Here is a 25,405-nt window from a genome sequence, read left to right on the forward strand (position 1 = left end):
CTAGGAAGGGACACCCCTAGAGATCGAATTAAGACTAAAGGACACCCCTAACTGTGGGGTACAGACTGTTACAATTGCTGTGTGTATGTGGAGAAGTCTCAGCTTGCCGGGGCATGACAGGGGACTCTGTATGAAAGCACAGCTTTATTCTGATAATAATAACTGTCCAGTAACAAGGTAGGTAGATGACTGAAAAGTTATAAAGAATTAACCTTCATCAGAAAATTGTTCATTTGGCAATAAAAGTGAATGATCCCATTTGTGACAATACACTCTCGCCCTCCAGGCCATTTCAGGTGGCCCTCGCACCTCTCCTGCAGCTGCAGAAGAGCTCCAGCCCTCCTCTGGTCCTACTTCAGACCCTTACTTTGTGCTTTCAAGCAATGCATCCAGCTTCTTCCCAGCAGCAGCATAAAGGGGGTGCATTGTGATGTAAGGGAGAGTGTGGGACTCAACTTCTGAGGGTAAGGTGGCTCTTGACATCTAATGTAAAGGAGAGGGGATGCGCTGGACATTTAATCTCACAGATACAACTAGACCTTTTGAGGGCAATCATATTGCCGATGTGGCCCACGATGAAATTGAGTTTGACACCCCTGATCCACAGTGTTCTAAAAGCATAATGGCAAAAAAAATATGTTTTTAGGATGATTTTAATGTAGCTTTAATTTTCCATTATATTGTTTATGCCAAGCGATACCACAAAAAAAGCAACCACCCCTGGGGTGGTTTGCAAAAGGGCAACTTCCATTTTCCTGCCAAATAAATAAAGTACATTTTTGGGCAAAAAGCCACCTAGCAAACTTTATGTTAGCATTCAAAGTGTCCTTGAATAAGAAAGGACAAACAAATCTGCTAAATTCAGCATATGAAACATCTGGGAATATTCCCTCCTTATCTGCCAAGCCGCGTCCTTTAAATACCAGGACCCCACTGTAGCTGCTGGTCTATTTGGGAACAACTCATCCAGAATGTTGAAGCTAGTTTTACTTGCTGCATTTGTCCTCTGTGGTAAGTTAGAGCAATTAACAATTTTAACTATCCTGATCATACCTTGTTTTTGTGGTTTTCAATCTATTTGTTTCATTGTTCTGTATCCTGTCTCCTGTGCTTGACAGTGACAGATCACAGAATCTGGCCTTTCATAGTAGAGGGCTATTAAACCACACTCTGGTAAAAAAAAGTATTTAATTTTGCATGAAGCAAGGAAGGGTTGGAACCATGTCTGTTTCTCATTTTTGCCTAGGTCCTTTTTGGGGAATGTAAAGTGATGTGAAATCTTTGTGAGTGAGGGTTTTTATTGCCGTATAGCTTTCCTCTCCCATAGATTCACTTTCCTCAATTATCTAATACCATTTTCTTATGTCATTGCCAGAGGAACAGTAAATGAGGGATTATTTTATCAGCAGGGACAGTAAATGAGGGATTATCCTATCTGCAGGGCCATAGAGAGAAATACAACTTAACAGAAATATTACCTCTTGGCCAGTTTTTTAAGATCAACTCCTTCACAACCAAGGATAACACAAACTTGAATACCCTAACCCAGTTTTGCAACTTTGGCCTGTGTTAACATAACATATGATTGCAACTACTAATGCCGCGTACACACGATCAGAAATTCCGACAAGAAAAGTCAGATGAGAGCTTTTGGTCGGAAATTCCGACCGTGTGTATGCTCCATCGGGCTTTTGCTATCGGAATTTCCGCCAACAAAAGATTGAGAGCAGGTTCTCTATTTTTCTGACGGAAAAACTTCCTATCGGAAAATCCGCTCGTCTGTATGCAATTCTGACACGCAAAAAAACACGCATGCTCAGAATCAAGCAGAAGAGCCGAGCTGCCTAGTGAACTTCATTGATCTCGGCTCGTCGTACATCTTGTACATCACGGCATTTCCGACAAGATTTGTGTGACCGTGTGTGCAACACAAGTTTGAGCCAACATTCCGTCAGAAATAATCTCCGATCGTGAGTACGTGGCATTAGTATATACAGATGGATAACACTTTGTTTTTTTTAAACAGATTGGGCATTCATTTGGTGGAAAATGTTCATAGATATTGCCTGATTTTGTTTTAGTATGAAAGAAAAACTGGCCCAAAATAGTAAAAAAAAAATCATACTTTAAATTTTAACCCTATATTTTATGCTATTACTATTTACCACCACCAAAAAAAATGCTAAATAAATTCTCTTACTCCTGACGATTGTGGTGATACCAAAAATTGCGTAATTTGTTCTTTGTACCCGTAGTAGGGCCAGGCAACAAAAGTACACACGATCAGTCCATCCGATGAGAACGGAACGATGGACCGTTTTCATCGGTTAACCGATGAAGCTGACTGATGGTCCGTCGCGCCTACACACCATCGGTTAAAAAAACGATCGTGTCAGAAAACGGTGACGTAAAACACAACGACGTGCTGAAAAAAACGAAGTTCAATGCTTCAATGTGTCGACTTGATTCTGAGCATGCGTGGATTTTTAACCGATGGTTGTGCCTACTAAAGATCGTTTTTTCCCCATTGGTTAGGAATCCATCGGTTAAATTTAAAACAAATTGGCTTTTTTTTAACCGATGGTTAAATAACCGATGGCGCCCACACATGTTCGGTTTTGACCAATGAAAACGGTCCATCAGACCGTTCTCAATCCTGTGTACGCGGCATTACACTAAATGGCACTCACTAAACTAGGTCAAGCTCAGAACTAGGTGATTTTTATTTTCTTCAACAGACTTTTCTTTTGTAAAGACATCTCCTTAAGCAAGGAAAAATAGATATGTATTTTTTCCTCCTTGCTAGCACAGCTCTTCACAGAGGAAAAACAACACAAGCACAGACTACAGAATGAATGATCATTGTGACATCCAATCAGAGGCTATCACAGCATCAATCATGTGATCAGGATCCAGTTCTGCCGGGTCCCGATCATTAGTAGGAGACCTGGGTCTGTCATGGACAGCCCCGTCCCAGTGCTAGAAGCGTGTGATCGAGTGCGCTTCCAGCACAAACAGAAGAATTCATATGTGGTGCCCAGGAATAAAGCCCATTTCTGGGACACCACATATTTGTGTTACGCCCTTATGTAGGGGTTAAAAACAAAAATCTTGTTTGGCTTTACCAACACTATAGGTAGCTTGATGAGTGCTGGGGAATTTTTATATTCCTCAATTAATATTAATTGCTCTACCCTAGGTCACCTTTCGTCTGACTTAAGAAGCTATCACTTTTATATTTTCTGTAGGGAATCCAGACACTTGTCAAAATAACTCTACTACTTGATAAAATAACCCACCCATTTTAGGTAACTGAGCCTAAAACAGTTTAATGCAAGAAACCTAAATTTGCACCAGTCACCTGATTTTGTAAGCAATCTATTTGATAGATTCTCCAAATTGTTATTATTGTAGTCAATAAGAAGCAGATGTAAAACCTGCATATCCATAAGTTTTTCTCTGCAGGATTCCCAAATACAAGGTCTGACATAACTATTAACCCAACTTAATGGGTCAGGTCCAACATCTCCTGCTTCCCAGACATTACTATTTGTCCATGATTGTCTTAAGGGGCCTCATTGGACAATAGTAAGGTGGGATGAATGAGTTCAGATTTGTGACATACAATGCTGGATTGATATGTATATTTCTGAACAGTTTAGGATTAAGGGATCCTGTGATGTTGAAAAAGGAAAGCTAAAATGAAAGTGGTACCAGTAAGTATTTTTTTCCTTGGGTTTGCTTTAGCATACAGTGGGGATCGAAAGTTTGGGCACCCCAGGTAAAAATTTGTATTAATGTGCATAACGAAGCCAAGGAAAGATTAAAAAATATCCAAAAGGCATCAAATTATAGATTAGACATTCTTATAATATGTCAAAAAAGTTAGATTTTATTTACATAATTTACACTTTCAAAATTACAGAAAACAAAAAAAAATGGCGTCTGCAAAAGTTTGGGTACCCTGCAGAGTTAATATCTTGTACTGCCCCCTTTGGCAAGTATCACAGCTTGAAAACGCTTTATTTTAGCCAGCCATTAGTCTTTCAATTCTTGTTTGAGGTATCTTTGCCCCTTCTTCCTTACAAAAGTCTTCCAGTTTTTTGAGATTTCTGGGCTGTCTGTCACGCACTGCTCTTTTAAGGTCTATCCATAGATTTTCAATTATGTTGAGGTCAGGAGATTGTGAAGGCCATGGCAAAACCTTCAGTTTACGCCTCTTGATGTAATCCCCCGTGGATTTTGAGGTGTGTTCAGGATCATTATCCATTTGTAGAAGCCATCCTCTCTTTAACTTCAGCTTTTTCACAGACGGCATCAAGTTACCATCCAAAATTTGCTGAAATTTTATTGAATCCATTTTTCCTTCTACTCGTGAAATGTTCCCTGTGCCACTGGCTGCAATACAACCCCAAAGCATGATTGATCCACCCCCATGCTTAACAGTTGGACAGAGGTTATTTTCATTAAATTCTGTGCCCTTTCTTCTCCAAACGTACCTTTGCTCATTCCGGCCAAAAAGTTATATTTTAACCTCATCGGTCCACAGATTGTTTCCAAAATGCATCAGGCTTGTCTATATGTTCATTTGCAAAGTTCAAACGCTGATTTTTGTGGTGAGGACGTAGAAGAGGTTTTCTTCTGATGACTCTTCCATGAAGACCATATTTGTACAAGTATCTCTTTATAGTGGAATAGTGTACCACAACGCCAGTGTCTGCCAGATCTTTCTGGAGGGATCGTGCAGTCAAACGTGGGTTTTGAATTGCTTTTCTCACAATCCTGCGAGCTGTTCTGTCTGATATTTTTCTTGGTCTTCCAGATCTTGCTTTAACTTCCACTGTTCCTGATGACTGCCATTTCTTAATTACATTCCAAACAGAGGATATTGACATCTGAAAATGCTTTGCTATCTTCTTATAGCCTTCTCCAGCTTTGTGAGGGTCAACTATTTTCAGTTTCAGTTTTCTAGACAACTACTTAGAAGAACCCATGGTGCTGATTGTTGGGGCAAGGTCAGATGAGTCTGGGCATTTAAAACCTTTGAGATTGACATCACCTGGTCTTCCCAGACGATGATTGAGAACAATCCATGACACTGGAAGGTCTCAGTTTTGCAAAGGGGGCAGTGCATGCTATAAATATACAGATGAGCAACTTTCAGCACCTTTACATGTATGGATTCACCTATGTTCACCAACCTTCTGCCAGTTTACCCCCCAACCTGTTGGGCTAATGTGATGACTGTGATCTGGGGTGAATGCTTTTTATGAAATGTGTTTTCTTTTTTCCAAAAGGACATTGCCATGATGGTGCTCAGTACATGGAGGATTCTGAGGAGAATGCACGTGTAGTGGGAGGAACCAATGCTGCCAAAAATGCATGGCCATGGCAGGTAAGATAGAGAAGATTAAAATAAACTGTGATTTTAAACCTGCAAAAAACACCCTGTTGGCACACATTACAGACATGACATTAAAAGAGCACTTAAAAAATATAAGGTAATTGAAACGCAGCAGCAAAAATGCATGCACCAACAACGTGTTAATATGTTTGTATGTGACACTGCTCTTAATGGGGAAGAACTATCCTTTTAAAACTTGGCCACACATTTGTGGCTAAGCTTCCCCCACCCCCACTATTGTGTCAGATCCATTTCCAATAATACAGTGCATCAAGAAAGTATTCACAGTGCTTCACTTTTTTCACATTTTGTTATATTCCAAAATGGATGAAATTAATAATTTCACCAAAATTATACAAACAATACCCCATAATGAGAACGTGAAAGAAGCTTGTTTGATATCTTTGCAAATTTATTAAAAATAGAAACCGAAAAAAAATCACATGACTTTACAGCCTTTATCATGACACTCGAAATTGAGCTCTGGGTGCATCCTGTTTTCACTGATCATCCTTGAGACGCTTCTACAACTTGATTGGAGTCCACCTGTGGTAACTTCAGTTTATTGGACATGATTTGGAGAGACACACACCTGTCTATATAAGGTCCCACAGTTAACAGTGCATGTCAGAGAACAAACCAAGCCATGAAGTCCAAGGAATTGTCTGCAGACTTCCCAGACAGGATTGTATCGAGGCACAAATCCGGGGAAGGATACAGAAAATTGTCTGCAGCATTGAAGGTCCCAATGAGCACAGTGGCCTCCATCTTCCGTAAATGAAAGAAGTTTGGAACCACCAAGACTCTTCCTAGAGCGTGCCACCCAGCCAAACTGAGCAATCGTGGGAGAAGGGACTTAGTCAGGGAGGTAACCAAGAGCCTGATGCTCACTCTGACAGAGCTTCAGCGTTTCTCTGTGGAGAGAGAAAAAACATCTCTGCTGCACTCCACCGCTAGATGGAAGCCACTCCTTAGTAAAGGGCAAATGACAGCGCGCCTAGAGTTTGTCAAAAGGCACCTGAAGGACTCTCGGGTCTGATGAAACAAAGATTGAACTCTTTGGCCTGAATGGCAAGAGTCATATCTAGAGGAAACCACACACTTCTTATAACCTGGCCAATACCATCCCTACAGTAAAGTATGGTGGTGGCAGCATCATGCTGTGGGGATGTTTTTCAGTGGCAGGAACTAGGAGACTAGTCAGGATCATCCTTGATGAAAACCTGCTTCAGAGCACTATGGATCTCAGACTAGGGAGAAGCTTCATCTTCCAACAAGCCAAGAACCCTAAGCACACTGCCAAGATAACAAAGGAGTGGCTATGAGACAACGCTGTAAATGTCCCTGAGTGGCCCAGCCAGAGCCCAGACTTGAACCTGAATGAACATATCTGGAGAGATCTGAAAATGGCTATACACCGACACTCCCCATCCAACCTGATAGAGCTTGAGAGGTCCTGCAAGCTTGTAGTATCATATTTAAAAAACTTAAGGCTTTAAATGGTGCCAAAGCTGCTTCAGCAACGTATTGAGCAAATGCTCTAAATACTGAATGTAATTTAAAAAAAAATTAAATTTGCAAATATTTCAAATAAAATTCTTACACGTTGTCATTACGGTGTACTGTTTGTAGAATTTTGAGGAAAATAATGAATTTAATCCATTTTGGAATATGGCTGGAACATAACAAAATGTGGAAAAAGTGAAGCGCTGTGAATACTTTCCAGATGCACTGTACAAAGTTAAGTAATTACAAAATCTCACATTCTCATGTTTTGGAAACTTGTACCTTCCACTTTTTGCCACTGGAACTGTTTTTTAGAACTGACCTATTTGCTGTACTAATAAGCTATTTTTGTTGTATTATATCTTTAGTTATTATAAGAACTCCAGCAAAAAAAAATTCTAGCTTTGGAAAGAATGGGGAAGGGTTAGAACCTCTGTTATATTTATATTGGTAGGGTAAGGAATAGCAAGAGTGCAACAGCAAAGGTTTAGTGGTCCAAAGATATTTACTTCATCATAGAAGTTCAAAGACAACAAGCCAGTGCCTTTGTTTTGGGGGCTAAATGTCTCCCTTCTTCATCATCAGGGCATAATCTGTTAGTTTGAAATAAATATTGGACTTGTGTCATGAATAAACTGTCTCCTTTCATCCAAATGCATATTTTAGCAGCTGATTGTATAATCCATTGGTTTGTTGTCTTCAGCCTGCTATGATGAAATACATTCTCGTGGATTACTACGGATATGGTGCTTCTATTTTCCCTACACTTTCTAGAAACGACCCGAGGTGCCTTTACCCCCCCTTGTGTTGGAGAGCTACCTACCCAAAGCCATTGTACTCTACAACACAGACTTATCTTCACACTGATGAACTAAACCAATTTCCTATCCAGCATCCCTCAAGCTACATATTTAAGGTTTTTATTGGTGTTTGGGGAGATTTTCCCTCACTATTTATCAGGTTGATTGTTGTGAAAGGAAGAGAAAGAGAGGAGGAATATTACGTTTTAGGTCCCTTCACACGTAGTGGAATCTGGCCAAGTATATCTGCCTACTCAGCGGGGGATCTCTCTGCTGATCCCCGCTGAGCAGGTGGATGACAGGTCCGTGTTTGCTCCGCTGTGCAGAACAGACTCAACCCACTGTTCTCTATTGGGGGGTTGAATGGAAATGGACTGCATGTCCGTTTCCATTCGATTGTCATCTGATCCACTGGTTTGATGGCGAACGTATCCCCATCTGTCTGTTTTTAGCAGATTTCATCAGATTGGATGCTGGCAAATGTCAACACACACATGTCCGCTGACATCCGCTGCCCTGTACAGAACAATGGGTGGTCTGATCGGAACCACCTAAAGAACGGACAGGCAGATCCGATCGGTCTACTGGTGTGAAAGGGGCATATCTCTCACTGAAACAGTGTAGCAAGAAAAAGTATTCAGTATATTTACACATCCTTCAAAAATCTTCAGTTCGTTGAAATAGCACTAAAACAAACAGAGCATCCGGCTGACATGTTTTTGCCTCACAGGGCTTTAGTCACTGAAACAGTAGTAGAAGATAAATCATTCAGTAGGGAAATTTGTTCCTGAAACAATAAAGGTGTAAATTCTCCCCATTTTGGGAACTTTCTATTCACTTGCTTTCTCTTGGGACAGGAAGTGCAGGGGAATCCCATTTATGGAGGAATATACAGCAATAAAAACCTGACAGAGATTCTAACCATTTCTACCACTTCATTTAAAACAACACAAACGTTTAAAAATAAAGGTCATATGTAGCTTTTTAACAGATGTTTGAATGTGATTAGCCTATAGCATAAATAAACAAGCTCCCCTATATAATCCCCTTTACCCGTTGAAAAACAGACCTCAAATGATTGCTCCCCTTGTTCACACTGCTGTAGCCTCCCCATATTCAGACAGTGTTTGGCGTTGGCAGTCCAAGTGGTACTGGGCATGAGCTTGATTAATCAGTAAGGTGAGTAGGTTACATAAATCAATAGAGCATGTCAGAAAATTACAATATTATTGTAAACTGAAAGGTTTCTATCTGTTTCTATGAATAAATATCTGATGTTTCCCCACCTCTCACCATAGGCAGCATAGATCAGTGTTTCTCAACCTTTTTTTCAGTCAAGGCACCCTAGGAAATTTATGGACAGTCTTAAAGCGGGAGTTCACCCGGAAAACAATTTTTAACATTAGATTGAGGCTCATTTTGTCAAGGGGAATCGGGTGTTTTTTTTTAAAATCGAAGCAGTACTTACCGTTTTAGAGATAGATCTTCTCCGCCGCTTCCGGGTATGGTCTTCGGGACTGGGCATTCCAATTTGATTGACAGGCTTCCGACAGGCTTCTGGCGGTCGCATACATCGCGTCACGAGTAGCCGAAAGAAGCCGAACGTCGGTGCGGCTACTTTCGATAAATCGTGACGCGATGTATGCGACCGTCGGAAGCCTGTTGGAAGCCTGTCAATCAAATAGGAATGCCCAGTCCCGCAGCCCATACCCGGAAGCAGCGTAGAAGATCTATCTCTATAACGGTAAGTACTGCTTCGATTTGAAAAAAAAACACCCGATTACCCTTGACAAAATGAGCCTCAATCTAATGTTAAAAATTAAGTTTTTGGGTGAACCTCCACTTAAGACACTCCATTCTAAAATGTAAAAACTATTCTAATAGTTGTACATAACACAGCAATAAGCACACAAGTAGGGCACTGAACATTAGAGGTGATTTATTCTCCCAAAGCAAATACACTTTTGAAAACTGGTACTGACTAGTATCCCAATGTTTCTCTTCTCCCTCAGTTTTTCTTCATCACTTAGCTAATGTGACCCCAGAACTGAGGGAGAAAGGTAGAGAAGGGTCAAACAAGGATGTTTTGCAGGCAACTGATATCCTTCTTATCAACTGATGATGCCATTGCTAAAAGGTTGTAATGGTGCACAATGAAAACCTGTGGCTTAGTGTAACTAAAAGGGAGGCTTCATCCACACGCCGACTTGTATACAATTTTTTGGCAATTTTTAGGCACTCCTGAAGAAACCTCAAGGCACCCTGGTTGAAAAAGGCTGACCTAGATCACATGATTTCTTGTTACAAATCACAGACTCTTTTCTAACAGCGAGATTAGGGAATCAACATGGCTGCTTTATGTAGATAGTTAATTACATATTATACATAGAAACAAGATGGTGTACCTTATTAGACCTTAATGCATATATTTTCACAAAAAGATTATAGTCCTCCTTTTAAAAGCTTTTTTTTGTACAATACCAATTCGATGGGACACTCTAGTGAGAGAGAGAGAGACTTGTAAAGCGCAACACATGCGAACTGAATTGCCTCTGGGCGCTGTATCCATTTCATGGGTAAGGAACCCCTTGACCTCAGAAGAGATGGGTTTTAATCTTTCTCCTGAAGGCCAAGTGGTCCGACTCCAGTCGGATGGTGGTTGGTAGTGCATTCCACCGGCGGGGTCCTTGGACTGCAAATCTTCGATCCCCTTTGGACTTGTATCTGGCTTTGGGTAGTACAGCGGAAAAAAAAAAAGAATATTAAGGTATTATTGTTTACACAAATTCCATTATTATTTTCCACCTCTAGGTATCTCTCCAATATATCTCTGGAAGCAGCTGGTACCACACCTGCGGAGGTTCCCTGATCCGTGCTAACCGTGTCTTGACTGCTGCTCACTGCGTGGACAGGTAACCAAAAACATTGCTACATACAGGTTATTGGTCAGTATTACCTAGATAAAAGTCGCAATGGAATTGGGAAATAATATGAGGTGACCTGTATACTGTCTTAGGAGCACAACAAACAACCTAGTGAAACATGAAACACTGTAATAAAACAATAATAAAACCCCTTAATTTTTTTTTGTCATGTCATAAAAAATTGATCAGTCTGCATGCTTATTGACCCAAAGCAATAGTCACAGACATGTAGGGTCAGAAAGATCTAGTGGATGAAAATTGTTTTAGGAATAGTTGGTTTGAGCTAAAGATGTGAAAAGCTAGGTAGAAAAGAACAATTATACCCTAATACGATAATGTACAATTAGATGAAATGTAAAAGGAGTCACTGCCATGGCCTAGCATGGGAGGGCAGCCGGTGCAGTTACCATGGGTGCAACATTTAGAGGAGCGCAGACAGGACCGGTGCCACCATAAGGCTATCTAAGCAGCAGGCAAACTAAAACCTCCACTCTGCACCCGGTAGGATGGAGGGTGCAGCATGGAGGTTTCAGTTACCTGCTGTTTAGCTGTTGTTTGAAAAAGCAGGGAGAACAGATCCAAGTATGCAGAGAAGGGGAAAGTGGTGGGCGGATCCCAATTCCGAGTGTGTACAGGCAGTGAGCGCCACGCTGTGCGCGTGGGGATGTCGGCAAAGGAGGAGGTCAGGGTGGAGGAGGCTCCCTGCTGGTTGCTGTAGATGCCAGCAGAAGTACCGCTGGAGATATTCTCCTACCTGAGCAGGACACAGCTAACCCTCCTATCCCTGCTGTTGCAGGATCATTAAAATGGGGGGGATTGCATGCATGATGGGGGAGGGGGTATCTGGGCGGTGTGATCAGATTGGAGGGATCTGGGGGGATCTGGAGGTGTGAGGAGAGTGGAATGCTGGAGGGAGATCTGGAGGTGTTATCAGAGTGAAGGGATGGGGGGATCTGGGGGTGTGATCAGAATGTAGGGAATCTGGGAACATGATCAGAGTTGATGGAATCCGGGGTGTGATCAGAGTGGAGGGGCGGGGAGAGATATGGAGGTGTGATCAGAGTGAATGGATGGGGGGGGGGGATCTGGGGGTATGATCAGAATGTAGGGAATCTGGGGATATGATTAGAGTGGATGGAATCCGGGGTGTGATTAGAGTGGAGGGGCGGGGGGAGATCTGGAAGTGTGATCAGAGTGAAGGGATGGGGGGGGGGTTTAGAATGAAGAGAATCTGGGGCTGTGATCAGAGTGGATAGAATCTGGGGCTGTGATCAGAGTGAATGAAATTGGTGTGGATCTGGGGGTGTGATCAGAGTGGAGGAGTCTGGGGGGGTATCTGGGGGGTGTGATCAGAGTGAGGGGGTATCTGGTGGGTGGGATCAGGGTGGGAGTATTTGGGGTGTGTGATCAGGGTGGGGTATTTGGGGTGTGTGGCCAGAGTGGGGGGTATTTGGGGTGTGTGATAAGAGTGGTTGTATCTGGGGTGTGTGATAAGAGTGGGGGGTATCTGGGAGTGTGATCAGGGTGGTGGTATCTGAGGGGTGTGATCAGGGTGGGGGTATCTGAGGGGTGTGATCAGGGTGGGAGTATTGGGGGTGTGTGATCAGGGTGGGGGTATTTGGGGTGTGTGATAAGAGTGGGGGTATCTGGGGTGTGTGATAAGAGTGAGGGGTATCTGGGAGTGTGATCAGGGTGGGGTTATCTGAGGGGTGTGATCAGGGTGGGAGTATTGGGGGTGTGTGATCAGGGAGGGTGTATCTGAGGGGGGGTGGACAAGGTGAGGGTATTGGGGGTGTGTGATCAGAGTGGGGGGGTATCTGGGGGTGTGATTAGTCAAGTCAAAACATTTTCTCTAAGGCCTCACACAGGATTGGATTTTCTTACGGGAATTGTGTGATGACAGGCTGTTGGCGGAAAATCCAACCATTTGTATGCACCATCAGACAATTGTTGTCGGATTTTCCATGAACAAATGTTGGATGGCAGGCTTTAACATTTTCTGCGAACAACGGTCTGTTATCGGATTTTCCGAGAGTGTGTACACAGGTAAATATTTTGTTTATAGAATTCTATATATCTGAACAAAAAGAGAGACAATTGAGAAGGAATGAGAACCAGAGGGGAGATGTTCCCAAAGAAGGAAGTTGGGGGCTACAGTATGTGAAAAGCAGTAAAAATTCAACAACAGGAGTTTAAATCTTACTTCGGTCTGTCCAAAAGTTAGTTAATTGGCATATGCTTTAGTCATGTTTTGCACAGCTTATTGCAGGGCATGATCGGGATAGAACATTGCCCTATAGCTGCCGTATTGTTTTTGGCACATATGCTGTGCCATTTAGGTTGATTTACTAAAAAAGTAGAAAATCTGGTGCAGCTCTGCATAGAAACCAATCAGCCTCCAGGATTTATTGTCAAAGCTTAATTGAACAAGCTGAAGTTAAAAGTTAGAAGCTAATTGGCTACCATGCACATCTGCACCAGATTTTGCACTCTTCAATTTTAGTAAATCAACCCCATTGTTCCCCCTTAAAATACCACAAACAGTGGTAATTTGGTTACTGGTTTTAGAAAGGCAGGCTACGTATTTTTGCCAAGGTACTTTTTTGGCTCCCTGGATTGAATCTGAGGCCAAGGCACATGTGGGATCATTTGAATTATGGTATGCAACGGATACCAGGCGCAGGTAGTCTTGAAAATGTAAAGGTTTGTCTTCTGGTGTCAGAAAACAGTATCTGTTATTATGTGTAAAACCAGATTTGCATATACTTAATTTTTAATGATATTTAACAGACTTTCTCTTTGACTATGTTCAGGGTAGCCACCTATCGTGTGGTGTTGGGAGAACACAACCTTAGCGCAAACGATGGAACTGAACAGGTGATCTCAGTGTCCGGAATACGTATTCATGCTTCATGGAATACCAACAATGTTGCTGCTGGGTAAGAACTAAGCAGATGTGATCTAAAGCAAAATTTCAACTTGCCATTCAAATATCACATTTCATTTTAAACAATAGATTTTTATTGAAAGTATTTACTTAACAATACAGATTAACATTGTCACATTAGTCATTTGTAACCAACTTACCTTGGTTCATAAGATTAATCTTATAAAAATACAGTATTTGATAGCCTAAACCAGCCTACCCCAATTGGGTTCAAACTGTAGGCATGGATAGGCCACCAACTGAGTTAATTAGTTGAATATAGAGAATTATAAAGAAAAATTATATATATAATTAAATGAACTGAAGAAAATTTGCTACACAGATATTTTTTTTTAAAAACAGTAACAGTTCCATTACCAACATGAAGCTCAACCAGAGCATTTTTATAATAAGAATAACTACATTATGTAGAATTTTGGCATACAACTGATGCTTCAGTTTCAAAGAAATCTTGATGTCACCTAACATAGTCCTGTAGATCTGCACAAGACTTCAGCGTGAACACATGCCATGCAATATACAGTAATGAGAGCAAGAGGCACAACCACCACCAGAGAGGTGATATTAACTTGACTCATCAATACATCTGGTTTTACTAATATTAAAGCTGAACTCAAAGAATTTGTATTTCTGTCTATCTAGTTGGTCTAAGATTTATCCAGCTCTGCCACACAGCACAGCACTGTCTGTCAAGAAAGGAAACCTGATTTTTTTTTTTGCTGCATTAAAAAAAAAATTCTTGTTAGCACATGAGCACTACAGGACAACCGATTGACTCATTTTGCCAGTCTGCTGTACATGGGACCACAAGAGTAAATTTTGCACTTACAATGCTTGCATTTAACCACTTAAGCCCCGGACCAATATGCAGCCTAAAGACCCAAGGTGTTTTTACAGTTCGGGACTGCGTCGCTTTAACAGACAATTGCGCGGTCGTGCGACGTGACTCCCAAACAAAATTGGCGTCCTTTTTTCCCCACAAATAGAGCTTTCTTTTGGTGGTATTTGATCACATCTGCGGTTTTTAGTTTTTGCGCTATAAACAAAAATAGAGCGACAATTTTGAAAAAAAAGCAATATTTTTTACTTTTTGCTGTAATAAATATCCCCCAAAAACATATATAAAAACATTTTTTTTTCTCAGTTTAGGCCGATACGTATTCTTCTACCTATTTTTAGTAAAAAAAATCGCAATAAGCGTTTATCGATTGGTTTGCGCAAAATTTATAGTGTTTACAAAATAGGGGATAGTTTTATTGCATTTTTTTTTTTTTTTTTTTTTTTACTACTAATGGCGGCGATCAGCAATTTTTTTCGTGACTGCGACATTATGGCGGACACTTCGGACAATTTTGACACATTTTTGGGACCATTGTCATTTTCACAGCAAAAAATGCATTTAAATTGCATTCTTTATTGTGAAAATGACAGTTGCAGTTTGGGAGTTAACCACAGGTGGCGCTGTAGGAGTTAGGGTGCACCTAGTATGTGTTTACAACTGTTTGGGGGTGTGGCTGTAGGAATGACGTCATCGATCGTGTCTTCCCTATAAAGGGAATGACGCGATCGATGCGCCGCCATAGTGAAGGACGGGGAAGCCGTGTTTACACACGGCTCTCCTCGTTCTTCAGCTCCGGGGAGCGATCGCGACGGAGCGGCTATTAACAAATAGCCGCGCCGTGGTCCCGGATCGCTCCCCGAGCGGACCCGACCTCCGCATGTAGCGGGGGGGGGTCCCGATCGGACCCCCCACCCGCTAATAGGCGAGGACGTACGTGTACGCCCATGTGCCTGTACGTGCCATATTGTGGACGTATATGTACATGCGGGGGTCGGGAAGTGGTTAAAAAAAACAGCGATCTAAGTAAGGATGTTACCTGGGTAGCAAATTATATACTGCGCACTTGGCAGGTATGTGAAAAAAGCTAAATGCTTAGTGTGCTAAGCTAAAGTTTAACTCCAGCCAAATCTATAGGCCCGGATTCACGTAGAGCGGCGTATATTTGTGCGGGCGTAGCGCATCTCATATGCGCTACGCCGACGTAACATTGAGAGGCAAGAACAGTATTCACAAAGCACTCGCTCCCAACGTTGCGCCGGCGTAACGTAAATTGTCTGGAGTAAGCCTGCCTAATTCAAAGTAGGAAGGAAGTGAGCGTGATCCATTTAAATTAAGCTTGACCCCATGCAAATGATGGGCCTAACGAATGGCGCATGCGCGCCCATGCTCAGAATCACGTCAAATTTACTCCCTAAGATAAGACGACTCAATGCCTACGACGTGAATGTAACCTACGCCCAGCCCCATTCACGTACGACTTACGTAAACAACGTAAAATACGACGGCTGTTCGGACGTCCATAACTTTGCATGGGATGTGTCTCCTTATATGTGGAATAACTGTACGTCGGACGTACGCCTTACGTAAACGGCGTAGATTACTGCGACGGGCGCAAGTACGTTCGTGAATCGGCATATCTAGGTCATTTACATTTTCGACGCGTAAATCAATGGAAGCGTCCCTTGCGGCCAGCGTAAATATGCGCCCAAGATACGACGGCGTAGGAAACTTACGTCGGTCGGAGGAAGCCAAATTTCAGGCATATCTTACTTGCAGAATCAGGCGCAGAGATACGACGGTGTATCCGTGCACTTACGCGGCGTATCAGTAGATACGTCGGCGTAAGTCTTTCTGAATCCGGGCCTTAGTTTTTTCAGATGGTGGAGTAGGGACTCCTATCAGGTCTAAACTGCTGTCTGTTTTATAGGTTTCCACTCACTTCCTGTGTAGTCTCTAGGATAGGAAGGGAGCAGAATTGTTCAAAAGAGATAGAGATTAGAAGTAGAGATTAAAAAAACAAAACAAAAAAATAAAACTTTTAAATTTATTGGAGAAGATCTTAAACTTTTGTCTAGGTGTTTTTTTTTATACCTGTCTGTGTCTCCCCAATGTCTGTTTATCCATTGGGGAGATTTCTATGGAAGAGCCCTGGGGCCATCATAAAAAAAAAAATTGAATTCAAAGACAGAATTCTGTGTTTCAAAGTCAGAATTCTGTGTTTCAAAGTCAGAATTCTGACATTAAAGGTCAGAATTCTGAGTTTGAAAGTCAGCATTCTGTGTTTCAAAGCCAGAATTCTGAGTTTCAAAGACAGAATTTTCTGTTTCAAAGACAGAATTTTCTGTGTTTCAAAGACAGAATTTTCTGTGTTTCAAAGACAGAATTCTGAGATTAAAAGTCTGAATTCTGAGATTAAAGTCAGAATTCAGAGATTCAAAGTCAGAATTCAGAGATTTAAAGACAGAATTCTGTGTCTCAAAGACAGAATTCTGTGTTTCAAAGACAGAATTCAGACTTTGAAACACAGAATTCTGTCTTTCAAAATTAGAATTCTGACTTTAAAACTCGGAATTCTTGACTTTTAATCTCAGAATTCTGACTTTGAAACACAGAATTCTGTCTTTGAAACACAGAAAATTCTGTCTTTGAGCCCAGGTTCACACTGGGTACGATTTCCTTCGATTTGAGATGCGATTGTCGGCAATGACACTGTCCTAATCGGTGCGACGCCGTATCTGCAGGGCTGCACCGATTTCAAAAAGTAGTTCCTGTACTACTTTTTGCGATTTCGGGCCGCGATTTACATAGACATCTGTGCAGAAACCTGCACAGATGTCTCTTAAATCGTGGCCGAAATCGGGACTGCCGGCGGGAGTGAAATCGTGCGAGTTCAGCTGAACTTGCACGGCTTCACTCCCGCAGCCCAGTGTGAACCAGGGCTGAAACACAGAATTCTGGCTTTGAAACACAGAATGCTGACTTTCAAACTCAGAATTCTGACTTTAAATCTCAGAATTCCGACTTCTAAACTCAGAATTCTGACTTTTAATCTCAGAATTCTGACTTTGAAACATCAGAATTCTGACTTGGAAACACAGAATTCTGTCTTTCAAAATCAGTATTCTGTCTTTTAATCTCAGAATTCTGACTTTGTAACTTGGAATTCTGACTTTGAAACACAGAATTCTGACTTTGAAACACAGAATTCTGACTTTGAAACACAGAATTTAGTTTTTGAAACACATAATTCTGTCTTTGAAATACAGAATTTTGCAATTTTTTTTTTTTGATGATGGTCCCAGGGCTCTTCCATAGATTTCCCAGTGAAGTCAGACAGCAATATAATCTTGATACTGGTTGTATATTTTCTGCTTCTTCTGCATAAAAATGTAACAAAGAATGTTTGATTGCTGTATTAAACTGTGTATATGTTATACTTTGTCATTGCAGTTATGATATTGCCGTCCTCCATCTGGCTGCTAGCGCAACTCTGAACAACTATGTAAAAGTGGCTACACTACCAGCTAGTGGCGCTATCCTGGCTAACAACTACAGCTGCATCATTTCTGGATGGGGAAGAACCACCAGTAAGTTGCTGCGAAATATGTTTAGGAATAAAATAATCGCATGAATTCTGTATCATGGCTAGGTTTACCATCACATTCAAGATGCTTATCAGTTAACAGGACTTATTTCTACGGTTCTACCTCCTCTAAACATCACAAACCGTTGTTCCAAACAATATGTCAGATGAAACAAAAAATAGGTACCATGTAGAATGGTTCAGTTTCATCTTTACCTTATGCTCCAACCAAATCCAAGCTGGCCACCTAACAGATACTGTTTTGGAGAGCTGTGTGTGGACACTTCTCATCATTTCATTGTGTTACAAACCTGAGCTTTCATGATGTAGTGGAGATTTCCCTGTTCAGTAAGCTATGCTATCATATAGCATGATGCAGTGGACGGGGTGGGCACAGACATGAAATATGTTGCATTTGATGATTTACCTGTTCTCTTCAGACATACATTATATGTTCCTTTACTATCAGGATGGAGTTCTTTAAATGGTCAATTTCCAGTTAATTTATCAAAGAACCTTTGAGCTCTAGATGAATGTTAATAGATTTTTGTGCTATTGTTCTTTATGTGAAGCTCATACTTTACACCTCTGTAATGCCTCGTCCACACGAGTGGGATTCCCAATGGGAAATCCCGGGGGGGAAAACCCGAGAACCTGCTCGGTAACTTTTCCCCCCGTACACACAAGAGGTTTTCCCATCGGGAAACTCAGATGAGAGCTTTGGTCGAGAATCCCGACCGTGTGTATGCTCCATTGCAGATTTTTCCATAGGAAAACTGCCAAAAACTGTGGGGAAAAAGTCAGTCTGGAATTCTGGCAGGAAAAAAAGAGAGCAGGTTCTCTTTTTTTTTGTCCGGTGGTTCTTGGGCAGTTTTCCCGTTGGAAAAACTGCGAGGAGCATATACACGGCCGGGATTCCCGGGCAAAAGCTTTCCTCACAGTTTTCCCGTCGGGAAACCCGGCCGTGTGTACTTTTAACATGGAAAGTCCAGTTTCTCCTAGTTTTCTGTCAGAATCAGGATGGAACTTGTGAAATGTTCATACTAGTAGTACTAAAAATTGTAATAACTCTTTTTTTTTTTTTGCAGCTGGTGGATCTCTGCCTTCCATCCTCCAGCAGGCTCCACTGCCCGTTGTTGCACACGCAACTTGCTCTACCAGCTCCTATTGGGGCAGCACTGTGAAGACCACCATGGTGTGCGCTGGTGGCAATGGAGTCCAGGCTGGTTGCAACGTAAGTAAAACTGGTCATAAATGTCTCAGACCCATCCCTAATCAAAAGACCAACATAAAACACAAAGCCATAGTGAGGCTGTATAGTGCAGTGATAACATGTGATTACATCTTTGAAAGTGGTCATTACTGTTTGTGTTCCAACCAGCTAGAAATTCTCCTTGTGAATGCCCTTTGGGTGAAGACGAAAGAGGCAAGAAAGGTGTTGAAGCCCATTTGAACTTACACCTTTCACAACATTAGCAAAATACCCGAAACAAAAGTAAAATCATACCGTTTATTTTCCTTAGAAAGTAGCCAGAGCAGAAAAGCCTGTTCCTTGTCAGCATGATGCAAAGAACAAAAACTGTCTTTCTGCAGAGCTCTGGCAGACCCTCTACTCAGCAGGGGTGTCAAACTCAATTTCATTGTGGGCATTATGCATCAGCATTATGATTTTCCTCAAAAGGGCCGGTTGCATCTGTAAGACTAGATGTTCAGCGCATCCCCTCCCCATATATTAGATGTCAAGAGCCACCCCACCATCAGAAGTTGAGTCCCCCACTCTCCTTTACATCACAGTGCACCCCCTTTCCTTATGCTGCTGCTGGGAAGAAGCTGGATGCATTGCTTGAAAGAATAAAGTAAGGGTCTGGAGGAGGACTAGAGGAGGGCTGGAGCTCTCCTGCAGCTGCAGAAGAGGTGTGAGGGCCTCGTGAAGTGGCCTGGAGGGCCGGATTCGGCCTGCGGGCCTTGTGTTTGACACCCGTGCTCTACTGTGTCAGAACTAGAGTTACCCCATCAGTAGGCAGTATGAGATATCTGAGACTCAATCAGTCCTCTGCAGGGAGACCACTACTTCCTTACAGAGAGCAAAGGTCCTTCTCAGCAGAATGCTTGCAAGGAACAGGCTTTTCTATTAATACAGTGGCTACTTTCTAAAGAAAATAAGCTGGTAAACTTTACATGCTTACATGAATGATAAATTTCTGATCAATCTCTTCCAGTAGGAATAATTGATCTATCATCGACACCCCATTCAATCAATATGCCACATACAGGAAAATAGAATTAGATCAATAGTGAAGACACAATCTCAATTTACAGTTGTAAGTTATCGAACACATCTGTTGCCACAGACAGTGACTGGCTCTCTGTTCACTGAAGACCGAGAACTGAGCAATCAGCGGTCTTTGATCAGTGTAGAGGAGGCAGGGGACAGATGCAACATTGGACCGATGCTGCATCCGCCTAGGTGAGTATGACTGTTTTTTTTGTCATGCCCCGCGCTTCTCTTTTAAGCCAACATGAAAGAAACAGTGGTAAAAACAATTGCTGGGGATCTATGTAAAACATTTTTCCAGTATTCTCTCCTGATTTCAGTTCCTGTCTTTTTTAGGGTGATTCTGGTGGACCTCTGAACTGTGCTGTCAGTGGTGTGTACCAGGTCCATGGTGTCACTAGCTTTGTATCTTCCGCTGGTTGCAATGCTTACCTGAAGCCCACAGTGTTCACCAGAGTGTCTGCTTACAACTCCTGGATCAGCAGTGTAAGTTCCAAATTTAAAACCTTACACGAAACATTAGCATTCTTAGCATTGACCGTTTAGCTTATCTTCTTATTTCAGATTGTAATTTTCTTGTGCTATAGATGTGTTGAGTTTTCCTTATTGTTCTGCCTTGCTTACATTATTGAAATTTTATTTTGTGTGTATTCTTTGTTAACTGTGTTATGACCTGCCATTGTAGTTAAATGGCTGGTGGGGGACCTGTTCTTCTAAATAAATGTTTTAAATTGTAGATGTTTACTGGCCTGGAAGGGAAGGAGTGTAACATACTGGTATTGAGGTGGTTTAAACAATGCAAAAATACAATAAACATAGAGGGAATAAATATTTGTACAAAATGTACTATAATCTGTGTAGCACATTTTCCAAAACTTTTAACATTTTACTACAGGCATTATAGTATGGAAAGGAGGTGTGGTGTATCATAAAAAAAAACATAAACACTCACCTATATGGCAGCAGCATCAGTCTGATGCTGCAGTTGCTCCCCTGCCAGCTCTAAGACCAAGAACTGATCACTTAGTTCTCAGTCTTCACTAAGTGTCGAGCTGTGGAGGGGGCAGAAGCAGTTAGCTCAGGCTCTCAGCAGTGCGCTGAAAGGCTGAGCCAGCTGAGCCAGCTGAGCCAGCTCCCAGTCAGGCATCTGGGTGGATCATGATCCTAAATTTTTAGCCCACTGTCGGCTGAATCTGGGTCACAGGAGTGCTGAAATAAGTGTGCTCCTGTGACCCAGAAGAGAAGTATGGCCATAAAAAGCTTTGGCTATACTTCTAAAGCACTAACCCCAGGAAGAGTTGCTTGGTAGAATGGGTTCTCTTTTCTTTGCCACAACTATAGAAACAGCTTTACCCCATCTGACACACCTGGATGGGTAAGGATGCTGTTAATGCAACTGTGTAAGGGTATAAGAAAATAAGAACTAGGGATGTCCCAATACCACTTTTTTAAGACCAAGTACAAGTAGCGATACTTTTTTTCAAGTACCCGCCAATACCGATTACCGATAATTTTTTTAGGTCATATGACAGTTTTCAAAGCACTGATAGGCGGCACTGATAGATGGCACTGATAGATGGCACTGATAGGCGGCATGTATGGGCACTTATAGGTGGCACCGATTTGCAATTGCATAATAAATTACATGAATGATGAGATAAGGTATATAGCATTGCAAAATCCTTCCTTGTATCTCATCGTTCATGTCATTTAACATTTATCATCATTTATCATCTAGTAATTATGCTGCAACGCCCATCTTGGTACACTTTGCACTTGGCTGCAGTAAGCCAGCAGCGGACATCTTGTTACACCCAGCCCGAACCTGTAGTTCTACTGCTGCCAGACCGATCTCCGCTCTGCCCGCTGACTTCCGGTTTCAGGTTTTGGATTAGGAATCGGGAGCATTTGTGCAATTACTCGCACAAATGCTCTGTATCGGTCCTGATACCGGTACCGATACTAGTATCAGTATCGGGACAACCCTAATAAGAACCAGAGTGTTTAATTGTAAGTAAAGCAAGTATATTGTTCCAGAGAAAAAGTAAATAGTAATGTACAAATATCAAAGAGCTGGTAAAATAAACTGTTTGCTCAAAGTAAGCTAACTGATGTAACTACTAGGTTATAGCATAGCAGTTTATTCTAAATCAATTACTAATCTAGCAATAAACATCATCAGTAATTTATAGTATCAACAGTAATGAAAAATCCCACAGAAGTTCCTCTGCAGTCAATAGTTAGTAAAATATTTAGAGTGTGTGTGTGTATATATATATATATATACAAAACCAAGGAGAGGTATCACTGACTATTAGTAGAAGTTCAGGGTCCCTGTGAAACAGTTGGTAAGTATACCTGTATGTCTCCTGAATGGCAATCTTCAGCCAGGTAAATCAGTGGGTCCTAGTCTTTAAGGTGGTGCACATCTGTACCATCCCCTTTAAAAGTCTGCAGTGATTCAAGGCTACTTGTAGGCAGGTGCAATTTACCTGCCCCTCTGTAGGTGGCACTGTGTGTGGACCTCAGTACAGTAGGATGGAGAATAGACAAGCTTTTGTTCCGTAGATGCCCCTAGGGGAGCAGTGGTCCAATTGGACACTGCAACTCTGGATGACCTCAGCCACCATCTTTCGTATGGATAATGCTATTAAATAGCAGAGCCCCACTGTAGTTGGCACGCAGTTGTGAAGTGAATAGAGTAGGGACAAGATCCCTGCTGGTTAGGGACAGCTTACTTAGCCCTAGGGAAAGGTTGCTGAAGTAGAGAGACAGACTAAGAACACCAAGGCCCACTCTTCTGACCTTCTGGGCCATAGTGATGTGAACTAGGACTTGTACTGTTATTGTACTGTTGTTTGTACCACACTCTGCCTATCAGCCATCCCCTTTTCACAAATATGCCCTTGTAGTGTAAGATTTATCCAAGGGACAACATTGCTGCTGGAAACTTTTTTGTGTCAACATTGTAGACCTTCCACTCCTGTGTGCCTGTGTTCTGGTACTACTGTTTCCATATTGCCCGAAACTATGAAACAAGTAGTTGTCACGTTTACCACAGACAAAACATCAAATGCTGCTGTGATTTTGGTTGTGGCTTCTGTTGCTGTTATCTGTTATCTTTAACTTAACTTCTTCCCACTTGGGTGCTAACCACATGGCCCCTGCTTATATACTGGATGGATGGTCAATACCTTACTTACTCTGTCAACTAGCAGTGGTAAAATTAAACGCCACAAGAGGCTGCTCACCAGTCCCAGACACACAGAGAACTCCAATCTGGATGCTAGGCTGTCAGAAATGCTTCTGGCTTTGCACTCCAGTCCTCAGCACTCCAGTCATAAGACTGAGTGACTGAGTGAGAAATGTATATAGCGCAACACATGCAAACTGAATCACCTCTGGGCGCTTGGTATCCATTCCCTGGGCCCTCAGAAGAGATAGGTCTTGATCTTTCTCCTGAAGGCCAGTCGGATGGTGGTTGGTAGAGCGTTCCATAGTCTGGGTCCTTGGACCGCAAATCTTCGTTCTCCTTTGGACTTGTATCTGGCTTTGGGTATCTGGAGTCGATTTTGGTTGGTGGATCGCAGAATGCAATTGGTGTTGTGAGCTTTTAGTTTCTCGCATAGATATTGGGGGGCATTTCCCAGAATACACTTATGCGTTAGACAGAGTGCTTTGAAAGTGATTCTGTCTTTATAAGACTACAGATGATGAATACACACACATCAGCCGAGATTTGCAGTCTCCTCCTGTAAAGCCCAGAAAACTGCTTTTTTCCCCTTCTGTTAAGCGTCTATATCTTGGAGTTGTAGTCAATCATTCCATTTACTTTTATGCAGGATCCTCTTCCCAGACTTCATTTTCCACTGTTCGGTGCGGCCTGCATTAAAGTCTCTCAAGTCCTTCATAACCACCAGCTCTCTCTGCTGGATGGATGCTAAACGCCATTGAAGCCAGCATAAAAGTCTTGTATAAGCATACATAGTTAGTCTGGTTGATAAAAAACACAAGTCCATCCAGTTCAGTCCACGGAGGAAAAAACACACAAAGCAGCTGCAGCAGAGTGTCTTTATAGTTGCTCTCTCCCTCTAGCCAAGCACTTGGCTACAGTTCTCTTTTAACACATGTACTATGCAATATGCTTATTGAACTTATATTTTAAATGTTTATTCTCCCTATGTTGACTGTTGTACTTTTTCCTCCATCTTATTAGCTGTAAGAATCTAGTTCTGAAAGAAAAGCCCAAATAATCAAAAATATAAAAAAAATTACATTAAGCTTCACAATACTTTGCTGAATAACTAAAAGCCAAGTATGCACACAATTAATCACAGTTTAAAAAAAAGAAACATTTTGAAGCTGGTCAGTGGAAGGTGACGTAATATGTATGTTACACTTTGCTCAATTGCATGCTTTAGCAGATCCTCCCATTTAAAAACCACATAGTTCTCTAGTCCCTGTGCCTGTGTGGTGCTTGGGATAGTTGAGAATTCCCCCAGACTTCTGTAAAACCACTTATGTTGATTCAGACTTTGCAGTACAGCACATAGAGCTGAAGTGTGTGGGTAGTAAGAGGGCATCAAGGAAGAACAAGTTTTTAAACATACTTTGTAACTATATACTGTGACACCAACATCTGAGTCTACTTTATTAATTAAATATCCTTTTCCTTTTTAGAACCTGTAAGAACATCAGTCTAAGAACTATTAAAGGAACATATCTGAAGACATCCATAAAGATAAAAATATTGAAAGTTTCTGTCTAAAACCAATTATGTAATAAAATATCCTTTTCCATCTGCAAATGGTATTGGTTCTTCATTTTATTATGAACTGTTTACATTATCTGTTATACAGTATATCTACTTTCTGCAAAATCCTTATGTTATTTTAAATCGATGATTATGTATGAAATGCCTTCTTCCTCCTGGGAGAAGGAACAAAAGTTCATAGCAATAAATCAGATTTTGGGATTAAAACGTGTACATCCTAATGCCCCCTCACACTTACCCTCTCTAGAGCCTCAAACCTGAAACCCTAACCCTGGCATTAACCCTTCCTGGAGCCTCAACCTTCACACTAGCCCTCAGTGGAATTCCAAACCTCACACTAAACTCCCCCTT

General features: G+C 41.7%; 1 protein-coding gene across 1 annotated transcript; it reads left to right on the forward strand.

Moving 5' to 3' along the window:
* The first annotated feature begins 904 nt into the window (after positions 1–904).
* LOC120929416 (chymotrypsin-like elastase family member 1) lies at positions 905–25,087 on the forward strand. The gene is made up of 8 exons (XM_040340831.1): positions 905–1,011; positions 5,298–5,395; positions 10,522–10,622; positions 13,448–13,573; positions 17,873–18,009; positions 19,094–19,239; positions 20,617–20,766; positions 24,961–25,087. The coding sequence occupies exons 1-8, from the start codon at positions 972–974 to the stop codon at positions 24,967–24,969; spliced, it is 807 nt and encodes a 268-aa protein (XP_040196765.1). The 5' UTR covers positions 905–971; the 3' UTR covers positions 24,970–25,087.
* Positions 25,088–25,405: the final 318 nt, after the last annotated feature.

Source organism: Rana temporaria, chromosome 2 (genome assembly GCF_905171775.1).
Source record: "Rana temporaria chromosome 2, aRanTem1.1, whole genome shotgun sequence".
Taxonomy (NCBI): Eukaryota; Metazoa; Chordata; class Amphibia; order Anura; family Ranidae; genus Rana; species Rana temporaria.

What these genes read in the sequence shown, in the direction of transcription:
- LOC120929416 (XM_040340831.1), top strand. Translation starts at nt 972, where the DNA reads ATGTTGAAGCTAGTTTTACTTGCTGCATTTGTCCTCTGTG. An exon ending in AAAATGCATGGCCATGGCAG is followed by an intron (nt 5,396 to 10,521) that starts GTAAGATAGAGA and finishes TTCCACCTCTAG; the next exon opens with GTATCTCTCCAATATATCTC. An exon ending in GCTGCTCACTGCGTGGACAG is followed by an intron (nt 10,623 to 13,447) that starts GTAACCAAAAAC and finishes GACTATGTTCAG; the next exon opens with GGTAGCCACCTATCGTGTGG.